The sequence below is a fragment of the Microtus pennsylvanicus genome, chromosome 6 (genome assembly GCF_037038515.1).
Source record: "Microtus pennsylvanicus isolate mMicPen1 chromosome 6, mMicPen1.hap1, whole genome shotgun sequence".
In the NCBI taxonomy this organism is placed as follows: Eukaryota; Metazoa; Chordata; class Mammalia; order Rodentia; family Cricetidae; genus Microtus; species Microtus pennsylvanicus.
This window is the reverse complement of record NC_134584.1, coordinates 81,459,359-81,486,732: the sequence shown is the minus strand read 5'-3', so window position 1 is coordinate 81,486,732 and position 27,374 is coordinate 81,459,359. Positions and strand designations below refer to the sequence as shown.

The 27,374-nt window shown below is 47.1% G+C and overlaps 1 protein-coding gene across 1 annotated transcript in view; it reads right to left on the bottom strand.

The window, feature by feature from the left end:
- Nucleotides 1-27,374, bottom strand: part of LOC142853072 (voltage-dependent P/Q-type calcium channel subunit alpha-1A-like) — a 41,187-nt gene that overhangs the window by 5,717 nt on the left and 8,096 nt on the right. Inside the window, exons 6-9 of the mRNA XM_075978000.1 lie at nt 17,881-17,980; nt 16,997-17,157; nt 15,837-15,950; nt 13,625-13,826 (exon numbers count right to left, since the gene is read on the bottom strand). Of these exons, the coding sequence (XP_075834115.1) occupies nt 13,625-13,826; nt 15,837-15,950; nt 16,997-17,157; nt 17,881-17,980 (577 nt within the window). The remainder of the gene's footprint in view (nt 1-13,624; nt 13,827-15,836; nt 15,951-16,996; nt 17,158-17,880; nt 17,981-27,374) is intronic.

Genomic DNA, 27,374 nt, shown 5'->3' with positions numbered 1-27,374 from the left:
GGTGGGGTGGAAGGGGGGTAAGGGGAGATGGGGAGAGAAAAGTGAGAAGGGGAGGATGGGGGAAACTTGGGGAAACAGGATGATTGGGATAAAGGAAGGTTGGATAGGGGAGCAGGGAAGCACATATCTTAATTAAGGGAGCCATTTTAGGGTTGGCAAGAGACTTGGATCTAGAGGGGCTTCCAGGTGCCCAAGCCGAGGTCCCCAGTTAGTTCTTGGGGCAGCTGAGGATAGGGAAACTGAAATGATCCTATCCTAGAGCAATACTGATGAATATTTTGCATATCACCATAGAACCTTCATCTGGCGATGGATGGAGATAGAGACAGAGACCCACCCTGGAGCACTGGACTGAGCTCCCAAAGTCCCAATGAGGAACAGAAGGAGGGAGAACATAAGCAAAGAAGTCAGGACCACAAGGGGTGCACCCACCCACGGAGACAGTGGGGCTGATCTATTGGAGCTCACCAAGGCCAGCTGGACTGTGACTGAAAAAGCATGGGATAAAACCGGACTCTCTGAATATGGCAGACAATGAGGGCTGCTGAGAAGCCAAGGACAATGGCACTGGGTTTTGATCCTACTTCATGTCCTGGCTTTGTGGGAGCCTAGCCAGTTTGGATGTTCTCCTTCCTAGGCCAGGATGGAGGGGGGAGGACTTTGGACTTTCCACAGGGCAGGGAACACTGACTGCTCTTCAGACTGGAGAGGGAGGGGGAGAGGAGTGGGGGGAGGGGGAGAGGAATGGGGGAGGGGGAGAGGAGTGGGGGGAGGGGGAGAGGAGTGGGGGGAGGGCAAGAGGATTGGGGGGAGGGCAAGAGGATTGGGGGGAAGGGGGAGGAGTGGGAGGCTGGGAGGAGGCAGAAATTTTTTTTCTCAATAAAAAAAATAAATAAATAAAAAATAAGGAAGAACTCAAGAAACTAGACCGTAAAAGGCTAATCAACCCAATTATAAAATGGGGCACTGAGCTGAACAGAGAATTCTAAACAGAAGAAGTTCAAATGGCCAAAAGACTTAAGGTCATGCTCAACTTCCTTAGCGATCAGGGAAATGCAAATCAAGACAACTTTAAGATATCATCTTACACCTGTCAGAATGGCTAAAATAAGAAGCACCAATGATAGCCTCTGGTGGAGAGGTTGTGGAGAAAGGGGTACACTCACCCATTGCTGATGGGAATGAAAACTTGTGCAACCACTTTGGAAAGCAGTGTGGCAGTTTCTCAGGAAATTCGGGATCAACCTACCCCTGGACCCAGCAATACCACTCTTGGGAATATACCCAAGAGAGGCCTTATCATAAAACAAAAGTATATGCTCTACTATATTCATAGCAGCATTATTTGTAATAGCCAGAACCTGGAAACAACCTAGATGCCCTTCAATGGAAGAATGGATGAAGAAAGTATGGAATATATACATATTAGAGTACTACTCAGCAGTAAAAAACAAGGACTTCTTGAATTTTGCATACAAATGGATGGAAATAGAAAACACTATCCTGAGTGAGGTAAGCCGGACCCAAAAAGAGGAACATGGGATGTACTCACTCATATTTGGTTTCTAGCCATAAATAAAGGACATTGAGCCTATAATTTGCGAACCTAGAGAAGCTAAATAAGAAGGTGAATCCAAAGACAAACATATAGCCATCCTCCTGAATATTAACCTTCATCAGGCGATGAAAGGAGACAGAGACAGAGACCCACATTGGAGCACCGGACTGAAATCTCAAGGTCCAAATCAGGAGCAGAAGGAGAGAGAGCACGAGCAAGGACCTCAGGACTGCGAGGGGTGCACCCACACACTGAGACAATGGGGATGTTCTATCGGGAACCCACTAAGGCCAGCTGGCCTGGGTCTGAAAAAGCATGGGATAAAACCGGACTTGCTGAACATAGTGGACAATGAGGACTACTGAGAACTCAAGAACAATGGCAATGGGTTTTTGATCCTACTGCACGTACTGGCTTTGGGGGAGCCTAGGCAGTTTGGATGCTCACCTTACTAGACCTGGATGGAGGTGGGCGGTCCTTGGACTTCCCACAGGTCAGGGAACCCTGATTGCTCTTCGAGCTGATGAGGGAGGGGGACTTGATTGGGGGAGGGGGAGGGAAATGTGAGGCGGTGGCGGGGAGGAGGCAGAAATCTTAAATAAATAAATAAATAAAAGAAGAAAAAATGCTGATAAGTTATTAATCTAATTCTGGCAGAGTACTACCACTACTACAAGAGAAAGATTTTAAATTCTCTTTGGTCATTTTCTAAGGATACTTATCATTGTACAAAAACATCTGTCACAGTCATTCTGGCATAAATATATTGCTGTTTATACAATGTATGTGTCTTAAACTTATGTTTTACAAACTTAAAAGGATTCTTGTGAGTTCCAGGGAGCCGAACTGGAAGACTCACTTTAAACAGGTCAGATACACCCCTCTCAATTCCCTGGTCCTGACACCCCCTGCTCCTCGACTACCAGGACCTATGGAAATTTTTTTCTTCCTAAACTTAACCTTGTCCTCTGCTCTGCCAACACCTCGCCAGGTCCAAGAGATATTGGACAGTTCCACACCACAAATCCTGGACAGAAGTGAAGCAACCAGCTACCCCATGACCGGAATCCCAGTTTTCTCAGGTACCCCAAGACTCTGACGCCCACAAATAAGGAGGAAGCAGTCTTGAGAACTCGTGGCCTCATGCCCAACTCCTTACCTTTTTATTGTAAGAGAAAGGTGGGAATGCTGTAATAACAAACCTGCTGGTCTGCCTTGTCATCTGGGTGCCCTGTCCCTTTAAGAGACAAGCCCCCCCCATCTCCCCCCACCTCTCTCTTCATCTCTGTCCTTTTTCTAAAGAGGTAGTCTCTGCAATGGGGATGTTCTATCGGGAACTCACCAAGGCCAGCTGGCCTGGGTCTGAAAAAGCATGGGATAAATCCGGACTAGCTGAACATAGAGGACAATGAGAAATACTGAGAACTCAAGAACAATCGCAGTGGGTTTTTGATCCTACAGCACGTACTGGCTTTGGGGGAGCCTAGGCAGTTTGGATGCTCACCTTAGGAGACCTGGATAGAGGTGCGTGGTCCTTGGTCTTCCCACAGGTCAGGGAACCCTGATTCCTCTTTGAGCAGATGAGGGAGGGTGACTTGATCGGGGGAGGGGGAGGGAAATGGGAGGCGGTTGCGGGAGGAGGCAGAAATCCTTAATAAATAAATAAATTAAAAAAAAAGAATTTTGGTGGAGAACTCTTAAAAAAAAAGAGGTAGTCTCTGCCTCTCCCTTCCCTTTCTTTCTCTTTCTTCTCTTTCTTTGTTCCCCTATCTCTCTTTCCCCCTTTCTCTCTCTGCTCCATACCTCCTACCCTTATACCCTTTCCAATACCCACTAAATAAACTCTATACCCAAGCTCTTTCTCGCATGGTGTATCTGTCTGTCTCCACCTGCCAGGGGACCTGCTAGGGTTGCGCCACCAGAATCATAACACTCACTAATGTTTCCTGTTAGTGTTCCCTTAGCTGCTGAATCTCAGGAACAATGGGCACTTTAGAATCGATGGCGGTGGATGGTCAGAGATCCTAGACAGTCTCACAGCAAGGTCTCATATAATGCTAACCCTAGAGTGTCCTACAGACCTGGGAAAGCATCTGGGTGGGAAAGGCATTCCCAGGGGGCATAACCTTGGAGAATGAGAACCTGAGTGACAGGGTGAGCTTCCTCCCAGTGAGTCGTTGGCTAGGGCGTTCTCTGAGCCCCACAGACCATAAAGACCATCGTTACTGCTCTTGGTTGCATGTCAGAAATAGTAAGAGCCTGCTGTTGAAGACACTGCATGTTGTGGTAACAAGGCCGGGGACCACTGCAGTCCCTCTCACCACTGCCACCTGTTTTTGTGCAGCACTGAAGAGCGATGGAGATTGCTGAGGAGGTTTGTCACCAATGGTCCCGTTCAGCTGTAGACCCCACATGCTATAGTACTACCATACTAGACAAGATGTACTCCTTGGTACAATAACAGTACAATAGTTGTGGATGCTAACAGCTGCTATCTGATTGGATTTAAGGCTTGCTCTGTAGGAAAGGATCCCATCCGGTCTGCAAGCCAGGACAAAATGTGTAGCTGCTGAAGTCACAAGTCCCAGTGGAGAGTCCACTGCATTCTTTCAATAAACAGAAGTGATATGTATGTATATATATACATATATACGTACACACACACACACACACACACACACACACACATATATATATATATACACACACACACACACACATATATATGTAGGCAGAGTCAGGGAGAAGCCATGCAGCTGCCAGAGGAGAAAGACATGAGCCACCAGTCATAACCTTGCTGGTAGGTCATAAGCCTCATAGCAAAATGTTAAAGAATAGAAATGGGTTAATTTAAGACAAAAGAGATAGCCAATAAAAAGATAGAGCTAGTAGGCCAAGCAGTGATTTAATTAATACAATTTCTAAGTGATTATTTTGGGTCTGAGCTGCCAGGAACAAACAAGGCCTATGCCAACAGGGATGCTTGCCTGCCTTCCTTCCTTCCTTTCTTCCTTCCTTCCTTCCTTCCTTCCTTCCTTCCTTCCTTTCTTTGATAACAAGTGGTGGTTATTGCAGAGACTCAAAACTGGTCAAGTTTCAGAGAATAAGTGGCTTTTGGGGGCAAATTGTTTCAATGCTCAGCTATAAGTGGAGGAAAATTGTTATCTATATCACCAGACCCAAGGCTCAGCGAACACTGGTGAAGAGGAGGCAGAAAACATGTAACATCCAGAGTTATGTGTAGCTCTTTCTTAAGAAAACCCTTCCTCTAAGCAAGGAAGAAGGCTCACCAGGCTCAGGCAATACAGGAAGTCCACATGACCAAAGAAGCTCACAGAGCTGTATTCAGCAGCCCCTCCACAATGCTATATATGTATAAAGAAGTGTTGGAGAAGAGACTTTTCCACTGAGCTGCCTGCAGCTGTGTAGGGAGTTCCAAGAATGGATACAGTCCTCATGAGTTGTCACCTATGCTGATGGGGGCTGTTTGGTGATGTAGTTGTCTCTGAGTCAACTATGTTTCTCTAAGTGACCCCAATAAACTCACAGGTTCACACAGCTAGGCCTGGTTGGCACTGTCTCTTTGATTGTCTTTGTGCACCATCTGGGAGTAGTTAGACATTTGCTTCTATGTCCTTAGAGAAATCATGTTCCTCTGGAGGAACCAAGGGCTGGACCATGGCACGCTATCCTTTGCTCTCAAGTGTCTTGAAAAAAGGTTGTGTGCTAGCCTGGCCAACAAGAATAAAGGAGGCATGGGCAGGACCACTGAATAGGACATGCAGCATGAGCAAGAAACAGTTCCTTCGTGGACTCGTGGGGTTGCTTGTTATTGTAGCACAACCGCAAAGAGGATGACTGATTTAACCTCCCTATACCTGATGTGGGTATGAGTCCTCCCACCCAGAAACTCAAAGGAGAGCTATCTTGCAGATTGTTCCCTGCTTGAGAACATTTGCTGTTGTTCTTTCCCCATTTTTTCCCACAAGTAGGTTGTTAGATCTCAAACCTGGGATAAAGGGCCATCTGAGGTATCCATTAACATAACAAAGTGGACCCAGCATCCTTCAGTCTCTCCCTGTTATAGGATATGGTTGGCATACCCTGGCCTCTATCCTAAGCTCTCCAGTCCAGGGGCTGGGCTGCCATTCCCCCAGCTGCTCTTCCCTATATAATCCAGCCATCTTGGTTACCTAGACTTTTGGTCTACCCTATACTCTCCCGGCCAGTCTCTCAGCTCAGGCTACCCATCTTGGTTAGTGGCCTCTTCCCTCTGCCCTCTCCTCATATGGCCAGGCTCAGGGTCATGTTTACTCTGGACTCCCAGCTGTCCCTGCCTCTGGCTATGCTCTCCCTTTTATCTACAATAAATCTTCTTCTCTGTCATACCCGGAAGCAGTCATGTCCTTCCTTTCTTATTTCTTTTCATCCATCTGGCACCAAAAGCTGGGACTGACATAACTGATCCCTTCCAAGGAACTCTGCTGCTCTGACTCTCCTAAGGTTTGCACAGATCATTTGTTTCCGCCCCCTCCTGTCATCCATCAAACTGGACCCCAAATTCTAGGGTCTGCCTTCTCACTACTTCTCCCCCCACCCCCACATCCCTCTCCTTGTCTATGCCATAACTCTATTCCCGACTCCTAGAGCCTTCTACATCCTCCCAAGGTACCCACTGGGTGCTCCATTCATCTCTCAGCTCTGGCCTGCGACACCCATCTGGGTCTCCTTCCCCTGCCCTCTCATCTCTCTACAGGATCAGTGTCACCCCAAGCTGCCTGCTTCTCCACTGTCACCACAAAAGCCACACCTGTGTGCCAGGAAGCTCCTTTGCCCCACTGGGCTCAATCACAGGACAAGCAACATTTTTCCTCTGTGATTTGGAACATTTTTCTCTGAAAAGTTTCCTATTCTGCTTGGGTACACCCTGGACAGAAATTCTTGTCACAACATTCCATCCAGCTCAGCTCAGCTAGCTTTCCCTCGCCTCCCCCAGGAGCTGCTGTGCTGTCCCACTATGCCATCTCTCTGCCTGCCACCCTGCCTAAGGATGGCCTGGGACCCTCCCTTTCCTCCATTACTTCTCTACACTTTTTTTGGTCTATAATGCTTTGCAACCCTGTTCCCTCTCAGCTCCTTCCCGCAGCTTCCTTAAGCCAGTCCAAGCCTGTGTGACCTGTTCTATCATCTCTTAGATCCTGCCTACAATCCCAGAGCTTCTGCTCTCAGCTCCCTGCTAAAGGTTCCTTTTCCCACTCAGAGCTGCCTGCTTTGTCTCTTCCTTAGGCCCTTCCAGGATACCTCCTGCTCAGGCGGAACTCCTCCCACAACTTCTCTAAGCCCATGCCCACTGGAGCTTACAGAAATCCCCTCTCTCTTCCTCCACAGACTCAGATTTTATTACTACAGCTTTTGCTACAGATCAATGGCCAAAAATTTGATTCTCAAATTCTCACAACTTGTAACTCCTGCCACAGAACAAACAGATGGTCCCTCAATCTCATGTGTAAACTCTCTGCTCTACACTTCTGAGTCCCTTACCTCTAAGGCTCTACTCCCCACTCCTAAAAATCTTTTATCTCTAATACACCTCCACGCTGTGCTCTGAAAACATCTCTGAAGACCACGCTGTAAACTATCTCAGGAGTTGAGTTCTAAGTTCATTGGGTATGGTTAAAAAGTTCTGTAAAATTTGTAACAAAGAAGTCAGTTTAAAACTTGTACTGAATCATCAGACAGTGGAGGCACACATCTGTAACCCCAGCACTCAGGAGACAGAGGCAGGTGGGTGATAGAGCCAGTTCCAGGACAGGCTCCAAAGCTACACAGAGCAATTCTGTCTTGAAAAACAAAACAAAAAACTTGGAACAAAAGTTTGAGTCTTAATTTGCTATATTCAACTCTTATTTAAATTCAAGTCTTATTTAGAAAACAGATCTATTCACGGTATATGTAACTTAAATTCAACTCATGTTTAAAAATGATCTACAGCCGGGCAGTGGTGGTGCACGCCTTTAATCCCAGCACTCGGGAGGCAGAGGCAGGCGGATCTCTGGGAGTTCGAGGCCAGCCTGGTCTACAAGAGCTAGTTCCAGGACAGGCACCAAAGCTACAGAGAAACCCTGTCTCGAAAAACCAAAAAAAAAAAAAAAAAGATCTACAAAAGATGGCATTTTAAGTAACAGCCCCATGGCTGGCAGTCGTCTTACTGAACTTAAAGGGTATGTGCCATGAACTTTACCTCACTGTCTTAAGACGCCATGTGGTATAAACCAAGCAAGGCAGCACCTATAAAATTCCTCAGTCCTACTGCTTATTATTATATTTATTTTTAGACTCAGGAAACACAACAGGCCTAAAATATTTTGGTATGGATTATGATGATAAAACTTTAAGGTTATAAAGGTCTACTCAGATTAACAAAATCTGATTTAGAGATTTACACCTAACTACTACTTATGGCTTTGCTAACTGTTCAACCCCAGGCTTCTAGAAAATTTAGATAAGTAACAATATATGTTTGATAAATAAGCTATATTTGGTAAAGTTTATAATTCCTAAGGTCTACTCAAGGTTACAGTAACATTTGTCTAGTGTGGTGATATTTTGTTTGAGCTCTAGCAAATAAAGCTTGCCTGAAGATCAGAGGGCTGAGGTACTCATTAGTTAACCACAGAGGTCTGGAAGTCTGTATAGATAGACAGGAAGTGATATGGCTGGGTGGAGAGAGGAATATAAGGTGGGAGGAGACAGGCACTCGGCCCCTTTTTTGGCTGAGGAGTTAGCAAGGTAAGAACTGGCTGTGGCTCGCTCCTTTGTCTCTCTGATCTTTCAGCATTTGCCCCAGTATCTGACTCTGGGTTTTAATTATTAAGACCAACTAGAACTCATGCAGCAATTGGTGCCTAACATTAAGGCTGTGTGCCCGGGGCTTTGCAGCCAGTGGGAGCTGCACATGGAGGCTCCCACTTGGGTCACTGCCCCCGCTGGCTAGATTTTCATTTCTTTTCCCCACAAGCCTCTGAGCAAGCTTGGGATTTTCCTGTTACAGCTTCTCTACAACAGTCTCCAGCTGCCACCCAAACTCCAGAAGCACCTGGGCTCCAAAGGCCACAGAACTTCCCTGACCTAGAACAACTGGCTCTGCCTGCAGGCAGGTCCTGCCACATGTGCTTCTTCTGCACAATCTGTGTGCATTTTCCAGACAGCTGGCTCCCTCTTGCTTCCCTAGAACCCTCTCCTCGGGCTGCCACTCAGCTCACGGCTACACGCTAACAGCTGCAGCTGCCCTCACCAGACTGTGACCACCTGTGCTCTCCCCCAGACGTGCTGCACCTCACAGGTGACCGCCATTGTCAGCAGGTTTGGAGAGACGACTGGGAATTCTTAAAGGGAGGAATTAGTTAAAAGAGAAAAAATGGGAAACACTATTCCAATGGAGGGAGGGAATTAGGTCCCTGTATGATAATATGCTGGATGGTCTGAAAATAAAACAATTTACATGAGAGGATAAATAATTTAGGTGAGATTTATGTGATGTCAATTATAAACATAATCATTTTTATTGATTTATTGGGAGGCGATGTGGAATTCCCCTCTGTATGCTGTGACTACCACTGGTTAATAAAGAAACTGTCTTGAGCCCGTGATAGGGTAGAATAGAATAGAGCTAGGCAGGGAAAACTAAACTGAATGCTGGGAGAAAGGAGGCAGAATCAGAGAGAAGTCATGGAGTCACTGCCCACTGCCAGAGACAGACGTGCTGAAACTTTGCTGGTAGGCCACGACCTTGTGGTGATGCACAGATTAATGGAGATGGGTTAAACTAAGATGTAAGAGTTAGCAAATAAGAAGCTAGAGCTAATGGGCCAAACCATTTAAATAATATGGTTTCTGTGTGATTATTTCGGGAGTCTGGGCAGCTGGAAAATGAACAAGCGGTCTCCTTACAACAGGTATGCCTGTACAAATTAAGACTGACAATGCTCCAGCATATGTCTCTGGCAAATGAAACAGTTTTTTGCTTATTACAATATAAAGCGTGTTACAGGTATACCATATTCCTATAGGCAAGCAGTTATAGAAGATCAAATTGAACTCTAAAGGATATGTTAAATAAACATAAAAAGGTAATAAAGACCCCCGGAAATAAAGATTGTATAATGCTTTAACTTTGAATTTTCTAAATGCTAATGAGAAAGAAACAACAGCTTCGGAGAGACAGTGGATAGTAGAAAAATCTATGAAATTAAATCAGCCTGTATACTTTAAAGATATACTGAACTCAGAATGGAAACCAAGATTTATGTTACATTGGAGAGGGATTTGCTTTTGTTTCCACAGGAGAAGAAAATTAATAAATGTTCAGTTTGAACAAAAGAGATCTCTTAATTAGAAGAGATGATAGTTCATCAGTGTAACCATTCAATCTAACTAACTTATATGACTAAGAAATGCTTCTCATTTGATCAGATATAACTTCCCAAAAGGGAACCTTCCCAAAGCCAGGGTTGGGGAAAGGTTGTCCTTTTGTCTCTTCAGGAGAATAAACAACCACTGGACAGATGAGACGTCTGAAGAAAAAGGACAAATCATTCAGAAAAAAGCGTACCAAGAAAAAGAGTAAATTGGCCTATTGGTATATCACATTTCCAAGAGGATGAAATTTTATGGCTACAGAGCAGAAGAGGGCATCAGACCTCATTACAGATGGTTGTGAGCCACCATGAGGTTTCTGGGAATTGAACTCAAGACCTTTGGAAGAACAGGCAATGCCCTTAACTGCTGAGCCATCTTTCCAGCCCGAGGATGAAATTTCACAAATCTTCCCAAATGTTTGTTTCTGCTGTTCTCTACAGACATGTAATGGAAATGGACTGTTGTATCCCAGTCCAGTTAAAGACTAAAGCTGGCTGTGGAGTTGGACTGTGGCTCTCTCCTTTTCTAAACCCAAACATGCTTGTTAAAGTAAAATCCCAAATCTTTGTCTCACGTCAGAAGAGCCAGCTGATATGAACAGAAGAAAAACCAAAATTAGGGATTACTCTATTGCCACTAATCTCATAATCCTTTGGTTTTATTTTGACTCTTTGGAACTTTTCCATAAGACATGAATGAATATTATCTTAAAATTTATAAAATTAATATATCTGTATGTATTTAAACGTTTTTTGTCATGATATTAATGGTCATATAGAGTACTAATTTTAGAAAAAGACTCCCTCTAGCTTTCTGTACATGATCTTGGTTTGAGGTTTAATTCCTATGTAACTAGGAATTAAGTTTTTATACTATGGATGTACATAACAAATATTGATCTTTTAACCTCTTTGAGATCCCCTGCACATGACATTTAAAATGTTTTTCTGCAGGGAACCATGACCACTTAACAGAAACCTTTGAAGTCTCCAAAAGGAGGAAGGGAACCCATGACGATTCCACTAGAACTATGATAACACTACTAAGCTGAAAAACACCACCTAAAGATTGGCTTTGGACTACAAACAGTTTCGAGGTGGCTAGCTGAGATGATCCAGTCTAACAGACTACTCTAGCAGGACTTGGGACATTCCCAGTATGCAGAGTGGACAACAAACGATATAGTGACCTCTCCCAGGACTTGACAATTAACCCAAACTTTTCCTTTCAGAGTCACCTAAAGATGCCGTCGCCCCAGACAGCAGGAAGTTTTTTTTTTTTTTTTTTTTGATTTTTCAAGACAGGGTTTCTCCGTAGCTTTTGGTTCCCATTCTGGAACTAGCTCTGGCCTTGAACTCACAGAGATCCACCTGCCTCTGCCTCCCGAGTGCTGGGATTAACAGCATGTGGCATGCGCCACCACCGCCCAGATAGCAGGAAGTATTTTAAGAACATGAAGCCCACTTTCCCAAGAGGTGGGTGAGTGGTTTTTGGTTGTTCAGTGGGTTATGGATATTTGTCATTGTTTAGGGGAATTGGTCACAAATTGTTATTGGTAATGGTCAGGAAAAAAGAGGAACAAAGGAGTTTAGATTCAGGGTTCTCATTTTGAAAAGAAGGGGGATATAGATATGATAGGATATAAAGGTAGATTATTGAGTCTACTCTGAAAAGAAAAAGGAGATATAGAAATAGGATAAAAAGGTAGATTATTGAATCTACTTTTAAGCCAAAAAAAGCAACCATCAGTTTAAATATTTTACACTGGTATGGATTTTTGTATATTGATACAAATTTAAGGTTATTTTTGTTAAAACATTCTGTATATACATTTCTAATCTTGCTCAAGATATTGTATCTATACAGCTCATTGGACAATGTAATAGAAATTTCTACTCCTTGAAAGTTATTATTACCAACTATTTAGTATAATAAGGAAATGCAAGTTAGTAATTAGTAACCTATTACAATTGAACTTGTAGTCATATAAGGTATTTTTTCAAGGTCAAACAAATATATTTTAGATAGATAGGTTGTCTTCAAACACTACAGAGATCTACAGAATATGGCATTTAAATTAATAACATAGGTTCTTTTCTTTTCTTTGTTTTTTTATGACAATGAGACATTTTCTGGTCCTGGCAACACCAATCTGCTTCAGAGAAAAGGATGGACATTGAAGAAACTCCATATGGAGTTTACTTTCTTTATGGTAAAAGTTAGCCACTGGGCAAGAAAGTGCCCTTGACTCAGTTGCTGACCGTACACTGTCCAAATCGGACAAAGAGGACACAAAAGAGAGTGACTGTCGAACTTTGCCAAGACAAGTTAGGACAGTCCTTTGGAATATCCTGCTTCACAGAACAGTCTTTCAAGTATGCTAGGCCTGTCGGCCAAAGATGGATGCCCAACACTGCAGAGGACCTTTGGGTGATTGCTCAGGCAGCCAGCTGTTTCTGTCATTTTTCACATTATTTTGGAAGTTCCTTGCTTACATTTCTTGCTTACTCAGGTAATATTTCCTTCTTGGGTCTCCGAGGGAGTTGAAAACTTTATAGTTACAGTTTTCCTTGTTACCAGATTCAGAAAAGAAACTCACTAAAGAGGTGTGGCCTTGCTGGAGTACGTGTGACCTTATTGGAGGAAGTGTGTCACTGTGGGGGGTGGGCTTTGAGTTCTCCTATTTTCAAACTACTCTGAGTGTCACAGGCCATTTTCTGTCGTCTTCTGATTAAGATGTAGCCAGCACCATGTCTACCTGCATGACACCATGCTTCCCACCATGATAATAATGGACTAAAACTCTGAACTGTAAGGAGGCCACCTGAATTAAATAGAGTTGCTGTGGTCACAGTGTCTCTTCATAGCAATAGAAACCCTGCCTAAGACATCCCAGGTGGTCCAGCCTTACAGATTGCTCCAATAAGACCTATACTTCTCTAACAACAGATAGTCTTGAAGAGCCTGGATAGGCATTGAAACGGCCTGTTCTTCTCGGCCTTGGCCAACATCCCAACTTTCTTGAGTACCTAACAATGGCACCCCAATGTCAACAGGAAGGAGTCACAGAAAAGACTGCATCCCCCTTATCACTGATTATCAACAAACAGACTGGGATGTCGGGTCTCAAACCTATTTTCACAAAGTGGACATGGCTGCTAGCTTTCCCCAGCATCCTTCAGTCCCTACCTTTCACAGGGTAAGGCTGGCATATCCTTACCCTTGCCCCAAATTTCCCAGCCCATGGGCTAGACTACCTTTCCCCCAGCTGCTCTTCCTTATATAATCCAGCCATTTTGGTTACCAGGCCTTTTGGTCTACTCTATACCCTTTTGGCCAGTCTCTTGGCCCAGGCTGCCCCTCTTGGCAAGGCAATTCTCTCCTGTCTTTCCTCCCCCCTCTCCTCACATGGCCAGGCTCAGGATCACATTCCCTCTGGACTGTCCCAGATGTCTCTGCCTCTGGCTATACTTTCCCTTTTATCTATAACAAGCCCGCCTCCTCCAGTGATGCTCTTCCTTTTTCATTCAAGTTTCTTGCTGTATGTGTGTATGTGTGTGTGCATGCATATGTGTGTGTGTGGGAGAGAGAGAGAGAACAAGGCAGAGTACCAATTTTTAAACAGGGAACACAACTAGGCAGTGGTACCTCATTTTTTTCCAGGCTGTACTCCTCCATCATCTTGTCTCCCTGCTCCTGAAAGGTGATGATGATCAAGGCCACAAAGATGTTGACAAAGAAGAAGGGAAACACCACAAAGTACACCACGTAGAAGATGGACATCTCCATGCGATACCCAGGGCTGGGGCCCTGGTTCTCAAAAGTGGCATCCACTGAGTGCTTGAGGACCCTGTGAAATGTGGGAGGAGACAGGAGAGCAGCAGAGGGGATGGGAAGGGCAGGGGCACAGGAGGGTGGGGGAGACAAGAGATGGAAAAGAGATAAGCCCAGTCAATGCCTTCTGAGAAGCACTGGGTTGATTATGTGCCAAAGAACGCCGAGCATTTCACACACTTTCCCAGCAGCCCTGGCTCCACTTTGCACACAGGGAAACTGACATTCAGCAGTTTGGTGACTCTTCTAAGGACCCCTTGGTTGGTATCTAAAGCCAGGTTTGTGGTGACGGATGAGGCAGGGCATCTTGGACGCAGGCATTGGCCAACGTGGGCATTTAAACACAGGTGGTGGTGGGTGTGAAGGAGGTTCAGCAGCAGCGTGTGCGGAAGTGTGGTAAAAGCAGCACCGTAAAGACGCACAGGATGTGTGGCTTAAAGACTCTCTTAGTGGAGTTCGGTGCCTTGAATGTGTTCCATTGGTTCCATGGTTCTAGTGCCCTTGGTTCCATTCCCAGCATCACATACACACAGACACAAAGTTCTGTGTTTGGTGAATGCAGTGTTCATGGCTGTCTTGCTCTGTAAATAATCTCTAACCTAAGGAAAAAATTGGTGTCTAAACAGTGCCTGTGTATAGCAGATGTGATAACATATATGTTCACCGTGATGAACATGGGTACCTTGTTTGGACAAATCATTTCTGTGTGGCTATGACTTTCTTCTTAAATTTATCTTTGTGTGTGTGTGTGTGTGTGTGTGTGTGTGTGTGTGTGTGTGTGTGTGCGTGTGCGCCTATGAGGCAGATGAGTGCAGGTACCCAGAGGCTAGAGGAGGATGCTGAGTCCCCTGGAGCTGGAGTTACAGGGATGTAAGCCATCAGCCCTGGGTTCTGGGGACTGTCGGGTCTTCTAGGAGAACTGCAAGCATTCTTGCGCACTGCGTCCCAACCTTTAAATGTATTTATTTGTGTGCACATGCCTGCCATGTTAGGGATGATAACTTTTTTAAAAAAATATTTACTTATTATGTATACAGTGTTCTGTCTGTATGTATGCTTGCTGGCCAGAAGAGGGCACCAGATCTCATTACAGATGGCTGTGAGACACCATGTGGTTGCTGGGAACTGAACTCAGGACCTCTGGAAGAACAGTCAGTGCTCTTACCCTCTGAGCCATCTCTCCAGCCCCGGGAGGATAACTTTTGGGAGTCAGTTCCTTCCTTGCACCATGCAGGTCCCTTTGCCTGCTGAGCTACCTTGCTGACCCTGCCTTATTCTGGGAGACAGAGTCTCTTGCTGACCCTGGAGCTTGCTGGTTTAGCCAAGCTGGACAGCCACGGAGCTCCTGGGATAGTACTGGGGACTGAAGTATGTGTCTGCATGCCTGGCTGCTATGCAGCTGCTGAAATTCAAACTCAGGCATTTTACCAACAGACTCATCTCCCCAGCCCTGGGGCTCGCTCTTTCTTCTTAATTTTTATTTTTTAAAAGATTTTATTTAGAACTGTGTGTGTGTGAGAGTACATGCACACAAGTGCAGTGCTCTCAGAGCGCGGAGGTAGCAGGTCCCTAGAAGTGCAGGTGGTGAAGTCTGGTGTGAGAGCTGGGAGCCCAAGTCCTGCCTTCTAGATGAATAGCAGAGCTGCTGAGTCTTGAGTCTTTGTTCTGAGTCTCACTGTGCAGCCCTGGGTGGTCATGGCATCAGGCTCAGAGAGATCCCTGCTTCTGCCACTGTCCCGGGAGGCTGGGGTTAAAGTCACAGCCACCATGCCCAGTAAGGCTGTTCTTTTTAAGTTTGTGTTCACATTTGTGCTGCTGGGGGAGTAACCTGGGTTTCCCAGCAGCTAGGCCGGAGTTCACCATCAGAGCCACACTCAGCCCCGTGGACTGCCCCTAACTAGAAGAGTGCCATCTTGGTAATGACCTTGGGCACAGAACCAGGCTCTGACACCCCTGTCCTCTCCCCTCCTCCACTCCGCTCCCCTGCTCCCGGGGTCCCCAGCCCTCGCCCTTCCATGTGGGTCACTCACTGCGGCCAGCCCTCGCCCGTGGACACGGTGAAGAGCGTGAGAACTCGTACTTCTTCCACTCTCGGTCCCGGGCCTTCACCTCGTTCTTCTCGTACAGGAGGTACTTGCCTCTGTCACAGAGAGCTGGTTAGTCAGCAGGGCGCCACCACCTCCCCAAGGCCATTTGTGCTGCCTGGAGGTGCACAGCACTGTCCATGTGGGAGCCGAGACCCTGGCTGGAATGTGGGTGTGGGGACACAGACAGGGTAGGGAGGCAAACACAGGGACGCCCTATTTCAGGGTTCTCACACCTCAAGAGGCAATGGCTGCTTCTTTCAGAGCAGGAAGGAGTGAGCTTCAGACACCACCCAAGAGTCTAGGAGCCTTTTTGTATGCAGGGTCTCACAATGCAGCCCAGGCTGGCTGGAATTCTGGCTCTTCCTGCCTCAGTGTCCCAAGCAGTGGAATGACAGGCCTGTGCCACTATGCCTAGAAGTATCTGAACAGGGCTGCTCAGACACTCCCGAACGACGGACTATGGAGCCCCACTTCACCAAGTCACTGGGAGACTAAGAGAATGGCTTAACCCGGTTTGTGGGCCCAAATTCTCAAACTGTTTCTTTTATGAGATAGGGTCTCTCTGTAGCCCAGGCTTGCCTGGATCTCTTCAACCTCCCATCCCAACTCCCAAGGGCTGGGACGACAGGGCTGTGCCTCACGCCACACACTTCTTCCTTGTTATTACTTCAACCTCCCATCTCAGCTCCCAAGGGCTGGGACGACAGGGCTGTGCCTCACGCCACACACTTCTTCCTTGTTATTACTTCAACCTCCCATCTCAGCTCCCAAGGGCTGGGACGACAGGGCTGTGCCTCACGCCGCACACTTCTTCCTTGTTATTACTTTTTACGCCAGGGAGTGGGCCTGCACCTTGCCTTGCACACACCAAGCTCACACTAGTTTTTGAGACAAGTGCCCACTCTGTAACTCAGGCTGGTCTCACAGCTCAGCCTTCTGAGTGCTGAGGACCTAGGTGTGTACCACCGTACCTGGCCTTAAAAATCCTACCCCAGATCCAAGCAGACCCAGAGTCATCCCTCTGTCTCAGTGTCTGGACCGCTGACCCTGCGCTTCACCCTCCCCTGCCATGGGGTCACGGAGGCTGTGGCCCACCCACCGACAGTCTCGCTCGAACTCCTTGGACTCATCCGTGCAATGGAAGAACTTGCCCTTGAAGAGCTGCACGGCCACCACAGCGAAGATGAACATGAAGAGCATGTACACGATCAGGATGTTGAACACGTTCTTGAGTGAGTTCACCACGCAGTCGAACACGGCCTGCGCCGGAGGAAGAGGCAAACACGGAAGAGGGGAAGAGGCGTGAGGCTGGAAGCATGGCTGCTGCTCCCTCTGGTTCCGAGGCACCTGCGGGTTCTAGCAGCTGGCTTGAAAGTAGATTCCATGTGGGCTTGGACCTCTCCTCACCCCGTCCCTAACAGCAGTATGGTGGCTGTGCACAGGTGTCCTGTTCCAGGCACCTCACAACCATTTTTGGGCAGGGTCTCCTGTAGCTCAGGAGGGCCTTAAAAGAATGACCTTGACTTTCTAATATTCCTGCCTCCACAGTTCGAGTCCCTGGGTATGGAAACCAGTGCTTCTTGTACACTAGGCAAGCATTCTGCCAACTGAGCTACATCCCCATGTCCCGACTATTTAAGTAGTTCTGTTGCCCTGGAACTAGTACCTTTTCACTAGGGTCTGCCCTGTCTCTGCAGTGACCCATCAAAAGAAATCCCGACCTAGGGCGGATTCTGCCAGCCAACCCCTTTGCTGCCTTCTGCTGGACAAGACTAGTAAGCACACCCATATACAAAGGCCACAGGCAGCTAGCATCTCCTTTAACATGTTTTGAAACAGGAATCCCCTTGTGGATCCAGGCTGACCTTAAATTTGGGATTGTCTTCCCACCATGGTCTGTTTCTCAGACCATTCTGAAGCAATGTGCAACCCTTCCGTCTGCGCGCGGCCAGTCTGAGGGCCCTCTCTCCCGACCTGTCTCACCTTTAGCTTTGGCAGCCGCTTGATGGTCTTTAGAGGTCGTAGCACCCGGAGGACTCGTAGAGACTTAATGGTGTTGATGTCTTTCCCTTTGCTATTGCCACTGTTGGGGGACGTCAGGGTTGGGGAAGGGAAGAGATGGAGTGGAAGTCAGGCTGGGGAGGGGCCCACAACCCCATGTGGTCTCTCGTGCCTGCACCCAGGTCTGGGCTGAGTCTGGCACATCCCATCCCTTTCCGAAGGCCTGGAAACCAGACGGCTTTGAGGAGATCCTGATCTCACGGTTTTCTGAAGACCCCGCCCTGCACTAACGTTTTCCGTTTAGGTTTCTTGAGACAGTGTCTCACTATGGAGCTGTGGCTTGCCAGGAACTACAGAGCTCCTCCTTCACCTGCCTCCCAAGTTCTGGGGCTAAAGCGTGCACCACGTACAGCCTTCCGCACCAACTCTTCCACTGTCTTTGCCGTTTGGCCTCTGAGGCTGGTGACTGCCAGAGATCTACCCTCCTTCTGAAGGAGTTGGGGTGGTGCACCTCCCTCAAGTTGAAGGACACAGTGACCAGGGGTTGGTCCTTTCAAATGCCAACATGACCTCAGCGATGACTGCCGCTTCAGTCTGCTAAGGTCCCCATCTGTCTCTGCCAGTGGTAAAAAGTGTGGCCTGCTGAGTTTAGCCATGCAGGCCCCAAATACACAGGGGGCCCTTAGCTACCCACAATTTGGTTTCCTAAGAGAATGGTATGTCACGGGGCTACCAAGAGCTTGAGGTTAACGCACCCCCACCCTTACTCAGGGCCCAAACACACATCCTAGCGTCATATTTGTCTGCTGTCTTCACCCCAAGCCCCAGAGGGTGCTATCCCAAGTGACCACTGCTCACTGGGGCCACCTTTTACGGCAGACCCTAGCGCCCCACACATCTACTTCCTGTCTTCTCATACATACTGGTCACCATTTCATCCTACTGAGGGTCCTTCCCAAATCTGAGTTCTTAAAGAGCAAGGCAGACTTTTGGTTTGACAAGCCAATGCCCTTTGCAATCTAGATCAACTCATTGACTGCTGCATGGCCCAACCTCTGGCCACACCCCCTGGATTTCTATAATTTTTTTCTTTTTCTGCTTTAGGAGAGAAGGCCTTAATGTGGAGTCCTCAAACACACAACATAGGCCAGGTTGTCTTTGAATTCAGAGATCTTCCTGTTTTTGTTTTCCCTCATGAAGGCTGGGTTAAAAGGTGCACATCATCATGCCCAGCCAAAAACTTCTTTGTTTGTTTTCCAAGACAGGGTTTCTCTGTGTAGCTCTGGCTGTCCTGGAGCTCACTCTGTAGACCAGGCTAACCTTGAGCTCAGACATCCACCTATCTCTGCCTCCTGACTGCTGGGATTAAAGGTGTGTACCACCAGTACCTGGATAGTCAAAAAAAACCTTTTAAATCAGATTTATTTATCTTGTGGGCAAATTGTGTCTCAGCATGTGTGGACAACATTCGGGAGTTGGTCCTCTCCTTTACCATATAGATCCCGTAGAACTCAGGTTGTCAGGCTTGGTGGCAAGTGTCTTTACTAGTTTAGACATCTCACCAGCTCTTTTTATTTTTATTTCCTCGAGACAAAGTTTCACCATGTAGCCCATGTTGCCTTAAGATCCCCTGATGTCATGCTCCTGAGTGCTGGGATTATGGGTGTGCGCCATCTGGCTTTGCACACTGACCACCCAGCAATGCTCACCCCCCTTTCCTGATGCCTCCCTCGACAGCTCTGGGCTCCAGTCAGCCTCCGGTGCTATTTCTGGAGAGATCTATGTCAGGCTTAGACAAGGCTGTGTTTAATAGGAAACCCTCAGAGGCCCAACTTGTGATGAATTCTTCTGTGTTTTCTCTTTAATCTTGGCTGTTGTCCCAGCTACTGACTCACAATTGGTGTGAGGTCTCAGGACACTGGAGTGGACCAAGGCTGAAGTCCCAGAGCAAACATGTTCATACTGGTTACTGCCCAAGTCGTGGGCAGAGCTGCCTAGCACCAGCACCATTTCCTGGTATGGTGAGGAAAGCTGGTTATAGCTGTGTGTGTGTGTGTGCATGTGGGAGTGTGTGTGCTGCTGTGCAGCCCTCTCGGTCAATGTGTTTCATGCCTTGGTGTGTGTGCATATGTGTCTGTGTAGATGTGTGCATGTATCTGCGTAGATGTGTGCATGTGTCTGTGTAGATGTGTGCATGTGTTGATGCGTGCATGTGTCTGTGCAGATGTGTGCATGTGTTGATGCGTGCATGTGTAGATGTGTGCATGTGTAGATGTGTGCATGTGTAGATGTGTGCATGTGTAGATGTGTGCATGTGTCTGTGTAGATGTGTGCATGTGCAGATGCGTGCATGTGTCTGTGTAGATGTGTGCATGTGTCTGTGTAGATGCGTGCATGTGTCTGTGTAGATGTGTGCATGTGTCTGTGTAGATGTGTGCATGTGTAGATGTGTGCATGTGTCTGTGTAGATGTGTGCATGTGTCTGTGTAGATGTGTGCATGTGCAGATGTGTGCATGTGTCTGTGTAGATGTGTGCATGTGCAGATGTGTGCATGTGCAGATGTGTGCATGTGTCTGTGTAGATGTGTGCATGTGTCTGTGTAGATGTGTGTATGTGTCTGTGTAGATGTGTGTATGTGTCTGTGCAGATGTGTGCATGTGTAGATGCGTGCATGTGTCTGTGCAGATGTGTGCATGTGTAGATGTGTGCCTATGTCTGTGTAGATGTGTGCATGTGTAGATGCGTGCATGTGTCTGTGTAGATGCGTGCATGTGTCTGTGTAGATGCGTGCATGTGTCTGTGCAGATGTTTGCATGTGTTGATGTGTGCATGTGTCTGTGTAGATGTGTGTATGTGTCTGTGTAGATGTGTGCCTATGTCTGTGTAGATGCGTGCATGTGTTGATGTGTGCATGTGTCTGTGTAGATGTGTGCATGTGTTGATGTGTGCATGTGTAGATGTGTGTATGTGTCTGTGCAGATGTTTGCATGTGTTGATGTGTGCATGTGTCTGTGTAGATGTGTGCATGTGTCTGTGTAGATGCGTGCATGTGTAGATGTGTGCATGTGTAGATGTGTGTATGTGTCTGTGTAGATGCGTGCATGTGTAGATGTGTGCATGTGTAGATGTGTGTATGTGTCTGTGTAGATGTGTGCATGTGTAGATGTGTGCATGTGTCTGTGTAGATGTGTGCATGTGTAGATGTGTGCATGTGTCTGTGTAGATGTGTGCATGTGTAGATGTGTGCATGTGTCTGTGTAGATGTGTGCATGTGTAGATGTGTGCATGTGTCTGTGTAGATGCGTGCATGTGTCTGTGTAGATGTGTGCATGTGTCTGTGTAGATGCATGTGTCTGTGTAGATGTGTGCATGTGTCTGTGTTGATGTGTGTATGTGTCTGTGTAGATGTGTGCCTATGTCTGTGTAGATGTGTGCATGTGTCTGTGTAGATGCGTGCATGTGTCTGTGTAGATGCATGTGTCTGTGTAGATGTGTGCATGTGTCTGTGTAGATGCATGTGTCTGTGTAGATGTGTGCATGTGTCTGTGTAGATGTGTGCATGTGTCTGTGTAGATGTGTGTATGTGTCTGTGTAGATGTGTGCATGTGTCTGTGTAGATGTGTGCATGTGTCTGTGTAGATGTGTGCATGTGTCTGTGTAGATGTGTCCATGTGTCTGTGTAGATGTGTGCATGTGTCTGTGTAGATGTGTGTATGTGTCTGTGTAGATGTGTGTATGTGTCTGTGTAGATGTGTGCATGTGTCTGTGTAGATGCGTGCATGTGTCTGTGTAGATGTGTGTATGTGTCTGTGTAGATGTGTGCATGTGTCTGTGTAGATGTGTGCATGTGTCTGTGTAGATGCGTGCATGTGTCTGTGTAGATGTGTGTCTGTGTAGATGTGTGCCTATGTCTGTGTAGATGTGTGCATGTGCAGATGTGTGCATGTGTCTGTGTAGATGTGTGCATGTGTCTGTGTAGATGTGTGCATGTGTCTGTGTAGATGTGTGTATGTGTTGATGCGTGCATGTGTCTGTGCAGATGTGTGCATGTGTTGATGCGTGCATGTGTAGATGTGTGCATGTGTAGATGTGTGCATGTGTAGATGTGTGCATGTGTAGATGTGTGCATGTGTAGATGTGTGCATGTGTCTGTGTAGATGTGTGTATGTGTCTGTGCAGATGTGTGCATGTGTAGATGCGTGCATGTGTCTGTGCAGATGTGTGCATGTGTAGATGCGTGCATGTGTCTGTGTAGATGTGTGCATATGTAGATGCGTGCATGTGTCTGTGTAGATGCGTGCATGTGTCTGTGCAGATGTTTGCATGTGTTGATGTGTGCATGTGTCTGTGTAGATGTGTGTATGTGTCTGTGTAGATGTGTGCATGTGTAGATGCGTGCATGTGTCTGTGCAGATGTGTGCATGTGTAGATGCGTGCATGTGTCTGTGCAGATGTGTGCATGTGTAGATGCGTGCATGTGTCTGTGTAGATGCGTGCATGTGTCTGTGTAGATGCGTGCATGTGTCTGTGCAGATGTTTGCATGTGTTGATGTGTGCATGTGTCTGTGTAGATGTGTGTATGTGTCTGTGTAGATGTGTGCCTATGTCTGTGTAGATGCGTGCATGTGTTGATGTGTGCATGTGTCTGTGTAGATGTGTGCATGTGTAGATGTGTGCATGTGTAGATGTGTGCATGTGTCTGTGTAGATGTGTGCATGTGTTGATGCGTGCATGTGTAGATGCGTGCATGTGTAGATGTGTGCATGTGTAGATGCGTGCATGTGTAGATGCGTGCATGTGTAGATGCGTGCATGTGTCTGTGTAGATGTGTGCATGTGTCTGTGTAGATGTGTGCATGTGTAGATGTGTGCATGTGTCTGTGTAGATGTGTGCATGTGTCTGTGTAGATGTGTGTCTGTGTAGATGTGTGTCTGTGTAGATGCGTGCATGTGTCTGTGCAGATGTGTGCATGTGTAGATGTGTGTATGTGTCTGTGTAGATGTGTGCATGTGTAGATGTGTGCATGTGTCTGTGTAGATGTGTGCATGTGTAGATGTGTGCCTATGTCGGTGTAGATGCGTGCATGTGTCTGTGTAGATGCATGTGTCTGTGTAGATGTGTGCATGTGTCTGTGTAGATGTGTGCCTATGTCTGTGTAGATGTGTGCATGTGTTGATGTGTGCATGTGTCTGTGTAGATGTGTGCATGTGTCTGTGTAGATGCGTGCATGTGTCTGTGTAGATGTGTGCATGTGTCTGTGTAGATGTGTGTATGTGTCTGTGTAGATGCATGTGTCTGTGTAGATGCATGTGTCTGTGTAGATGTGTGTCTGTGTAGATGCATGTGTCCGTGTAGATGTGTGTCTGTGTAGATGCGTGCATGTGTCTGTGCAGATGTGTGCATGTGTTGATGTGTGCATGTGTCTGTGTAGATGTGTGCATGTGTCTGTATAGATGCATGTGTCTGTGTAGATGTGTGCATGTGCCTGTGTAGATGCATGTGTCTGTGTAGATGTGTGCATGTGTTGATGTGTGCATGTGTCTGTGTAGATGTGTGCATGTGTCTGTATAGATGCATGTGTCTGTGTAGATGTGTGCATGTGTCTGTGTAGATGCATGTGTCTGTGTAGATGTGTGCATGTGCCTGTGTAGATGCATTTGTCTGTGTAGATGCGTGCATGTGTCTGTGTAGATGTGTGCATGTGTCTGTGTAGATGTGTGCATGTGTTTGTGCAGATGTGTGCATGTGTAGATGCGTGCATGTGTTTGTGCAGATGTGTGCATGTGTAGATGCGTGCATGTGTCTGTGTAGATGTGTGCATGTGTAGATGCATGTGTCTGTGTAGATGTGTGCATGTGTAGATGCGTGCATGTGTCTGTGTAGATGTGTGCATGTGTCTGTGTAGATGTGTGCATGTGCAGATGTGTGCATGTGTCTGTGTAGATGTGTGCATGTGCAGATGTGTGCATGTGTCTGTGTAGATGTGTGCATGTGTCTGTGCAGATGTGTGCATGTGCAGATGTGTGCATGTGTGTGTAGATGTGTGCATGTGTCTGTGTAGATGTGTGCATGTGTCTGTGTAGATGTGTGCATGTGCAGATGTGTTCATGTGTCTGTGCAGATGTGTGCATGTGTCTGTGTAGATGTGTGCATGTGTCTGTGTAGATGTGTGCATGTGTCTGTGTAGATGTGTGCATGTGTCTGTGTAGATGCGTGCATGTGTCTGTGCAGATGTGTGCATGTGTTGATGCGTGCATGTGTCTGTGTAGATGTGTGTCTGTGTAGATGCGTGCATGTGTCTGTGTAGATGTGTGCATGTGCAGATGTGTGCATGTGTCTGTGTAGATGTGTGCATGTGCAGATGTGTGCATGTGTCTGTGTAGATGTGTGTCTGTGTAGATGTGTGCATGTGTCTGTGTAGATGCATGGATGTGTCTGTGTAGATGTGTGTCTGTGTAGATGCATGCATGTGTCTGTGCAGATGTGTGCATGTGTTGATGCGTGCATGTGTCTGTGTAGATGTGTGTCTGTGTAGATGCGTGCATGTGTCTGTGTAGATGCGTGCATGTGTAGATGCATGCATGTGTAGATGCGTGCATGTGTAAATGCGTGCATGTGTCTGTGTAGATGTGTGTCTGTGTAGATGCGTGCATGTGTCTGTGTAGATGTGTGCATGTGTAGATGTGTGCATGTGTAGATGTGTGCATGTGTCTGTGTAGATGTGTGCATGTGTAGATGCGTGCATGTGTAGATGTGTGCATGTGTAGATGCGTGCATGTGTCTGTGTAGATGTGTTCATGTGTCTGTGTATGTATGCAGGTGGAGGCAAGTCAACTTCAGGTGACGTTCTCCAGGTGTCACCACTTATCTTTTGAAGCAGAATCTCATCCTGGCCAGCAAGGGATCCCCAGGGATCTGCCTCTCCACCCCATTCTGCATTTATATATGCATGCCACCATGTCAGGCTTTCCATGGGTTCTAGAGACTGAACCTGGGTCCTCATGTTTGCATGACAAACCCTTAACTAAGGTGTCTTTTTTTGTTTTGAGAAAGAATCTGTCTATGCATCCCTGGCTGGTCTAGAACTATGCAGATCAGGCAGGCCTCCAACTCAAGAGATCCACCTGCCTCTGCCTCCTGAGTGCTGGGATTAAGCGTGCGCCACCATCACCCAGTCCTGATATTTCCTCATATATACTTTTGTCCACTGATCAGTGTTTATTTCTAACTGCTTGTTACGTATTAAAGAAGAACACTGACTTCTATATATATCTTACCGTTTTTGAGGCAGGGACACATTATGTAAGTCAGGCAAACCTGAACCTCTAAGATTCTTCTGCCTCAGTCCCTAAGGGTTAGGTGTGCCCTACCACAGTGGGCTAGAAAGATGTGCCAGGTAGAGGCTCCTCAGTGTTATGGCCACCTCCTCTCTGGAAAGCCCACTTCCCACACCTCAGCTGCTCTGGTGACTCTTCTCCCCCGCTGCTTGGCCCTGCTGACATCACTTGTGAGGAAGAACATGTCTTGCCCCTTCTGTTCTGGGTAAGAGCTAGTGAGTCACAGTGGCAGGTGAGGCTGTGAGCCCTTGTGACTCCTCTGCCCCCTGGGGAGCAGGCTCTGGTCATGGTAAGCAACAGGACACCAGCAAGAACAAAGGCCACAGAAAAAGAAGGCCAGAACCAACATGGCTGTGAACGGGGCACGGTAGACAAGACAGAATAGGAGAGAGAGGGGGCTGGAGAGATGGCTCAGTGGTTAAGAGCATTCCTGCTCTTCCAAAGGTCATGAGTTCAATTCCCAGCAACCACATGGTGGCTCACAACCATCTGTAACGAGGTCTACTGCCCTCTTCTGGTGTGCAGACACACACAGACAGAATATTGTATACATCATAAATAAATAGTAATAGTAATAAAAAAGAAAACCTAGTTGGGTGGGATCTTTCTCAAGGCCACCACTCCTGTTATAAAAAAAAAAGAATAGGAGAGAGAGAAAGAGAGAGAGAGAGAAAGAGAGAGAGAGAGAGAGAGAGAGAGAGAGAGAGAGAGAGAGAGAGAGGCACTTTACCGTGTACTGCTCCTGGTGAGGTGGCGTCGAAAGGAGAGACAAATCGTGAGTGGCCTCAGAGAGAACACAGGACACGCACAGACAGACATGGGCACTGGGCTCTGGGATCCCAGGGACCAGGGGACCAGCCCCTCCTTCAGTCTCTGCACTGGGCAGGACATGGCCCTGACAGCAGCTCACAAAGGCAAATTTCCAAGGAGTAAGGCAGCCCTGGGGCTGCCTACTACCCTGGGTGAACTCGCCACTCAGTCACTGCCAAGAGCAGGGTCGCTTCCTACAGCGGTCCTGGCACGGGGACTCAGCTTGCTGTAGGTGAGTTTCATGGGGAGGGAACAGAGGCTTGAATGGCGCTTTGACTGCCAACAAGCTTCATCTGGAAAATGGGCTTGTCTTCATGATGCTTCAGTATCAGTAGCCTCCACCTTGACTTACACTGACTCGTCAAGATGTAGCCCAGGCTGGCCTGAACGACTGATCTTCCTGCCTCCAACTTCTAAGTAGCTGGGATGTAGACGTGTGTGTCACTCTGGTGGGTGGACCTTTCTGGAAGGAGAGTTGCTGCTGATGGAATCAAGGGCCTCACACATGCTAGGTCAGAGTTCTACTGATGAGCTGCCCCCAGCCCCCCACTGGGGGATTCTACCTCTGAGCCACTCCTTGAGACTTCTCTTTTCATTTTGAGATAGGGTCTTGCTAATTTTTTTAATATTTATTTATTTATTACATATATAATATTCTGCCTGTGTGTATGTCTGCAGGCCAGAAGTGGGCACCAGACTTCATTACAGATGGTTGTGAGCCACCATGTGGTTGCCGGGAATTGAACTCAGGACCTTTGGAAGAGCAGGCAATGCTCTTAACCACTGAGCCATCTCTCCATCCCGGGTCTTGCTAAATTTACTGGCAGTCCTTGACATTGTGGTCCTCCTGCCTCAGCCTCCTGAGGAGCTGGGATTCTAGGCATCCTGTTATACCCAACAATTTTCTTTATTCAACCCTGAATGGCTTAATGTCTACAACTATCTCCACTGAGCCTTCCCTGAGGTCCAGCTTAGGGCTCTCAGCCCTGCCTGTGAGTCTACAGCCCTTCCCCACTGTCGTTAGCAATGCTTCCAATGGCACTGGCATATGGGGCCCACACGCCCTGAGCTCCAGCCCCGTGGCCTTCCCCTACTGTGTATGTGCTGCTGAGTCTTGTGTCCTTGCATTTACCTGCAGAAGGATGGCACCACTGTGCCCATTTTCCAGATGAGGAAGCTAGGCAGACTGAGAGTCAAACCCACATGCCTGCATCTTGAGCTTGAATCCGCCTTCCTCGGGGACAGGGCTGTTTTAAGGTACTGCAGGAGATCCCCTCGGGGATAGGGCTATTGAGGGTGTTGCTGGAGGGCCTCTTCTTTAGTTGTTG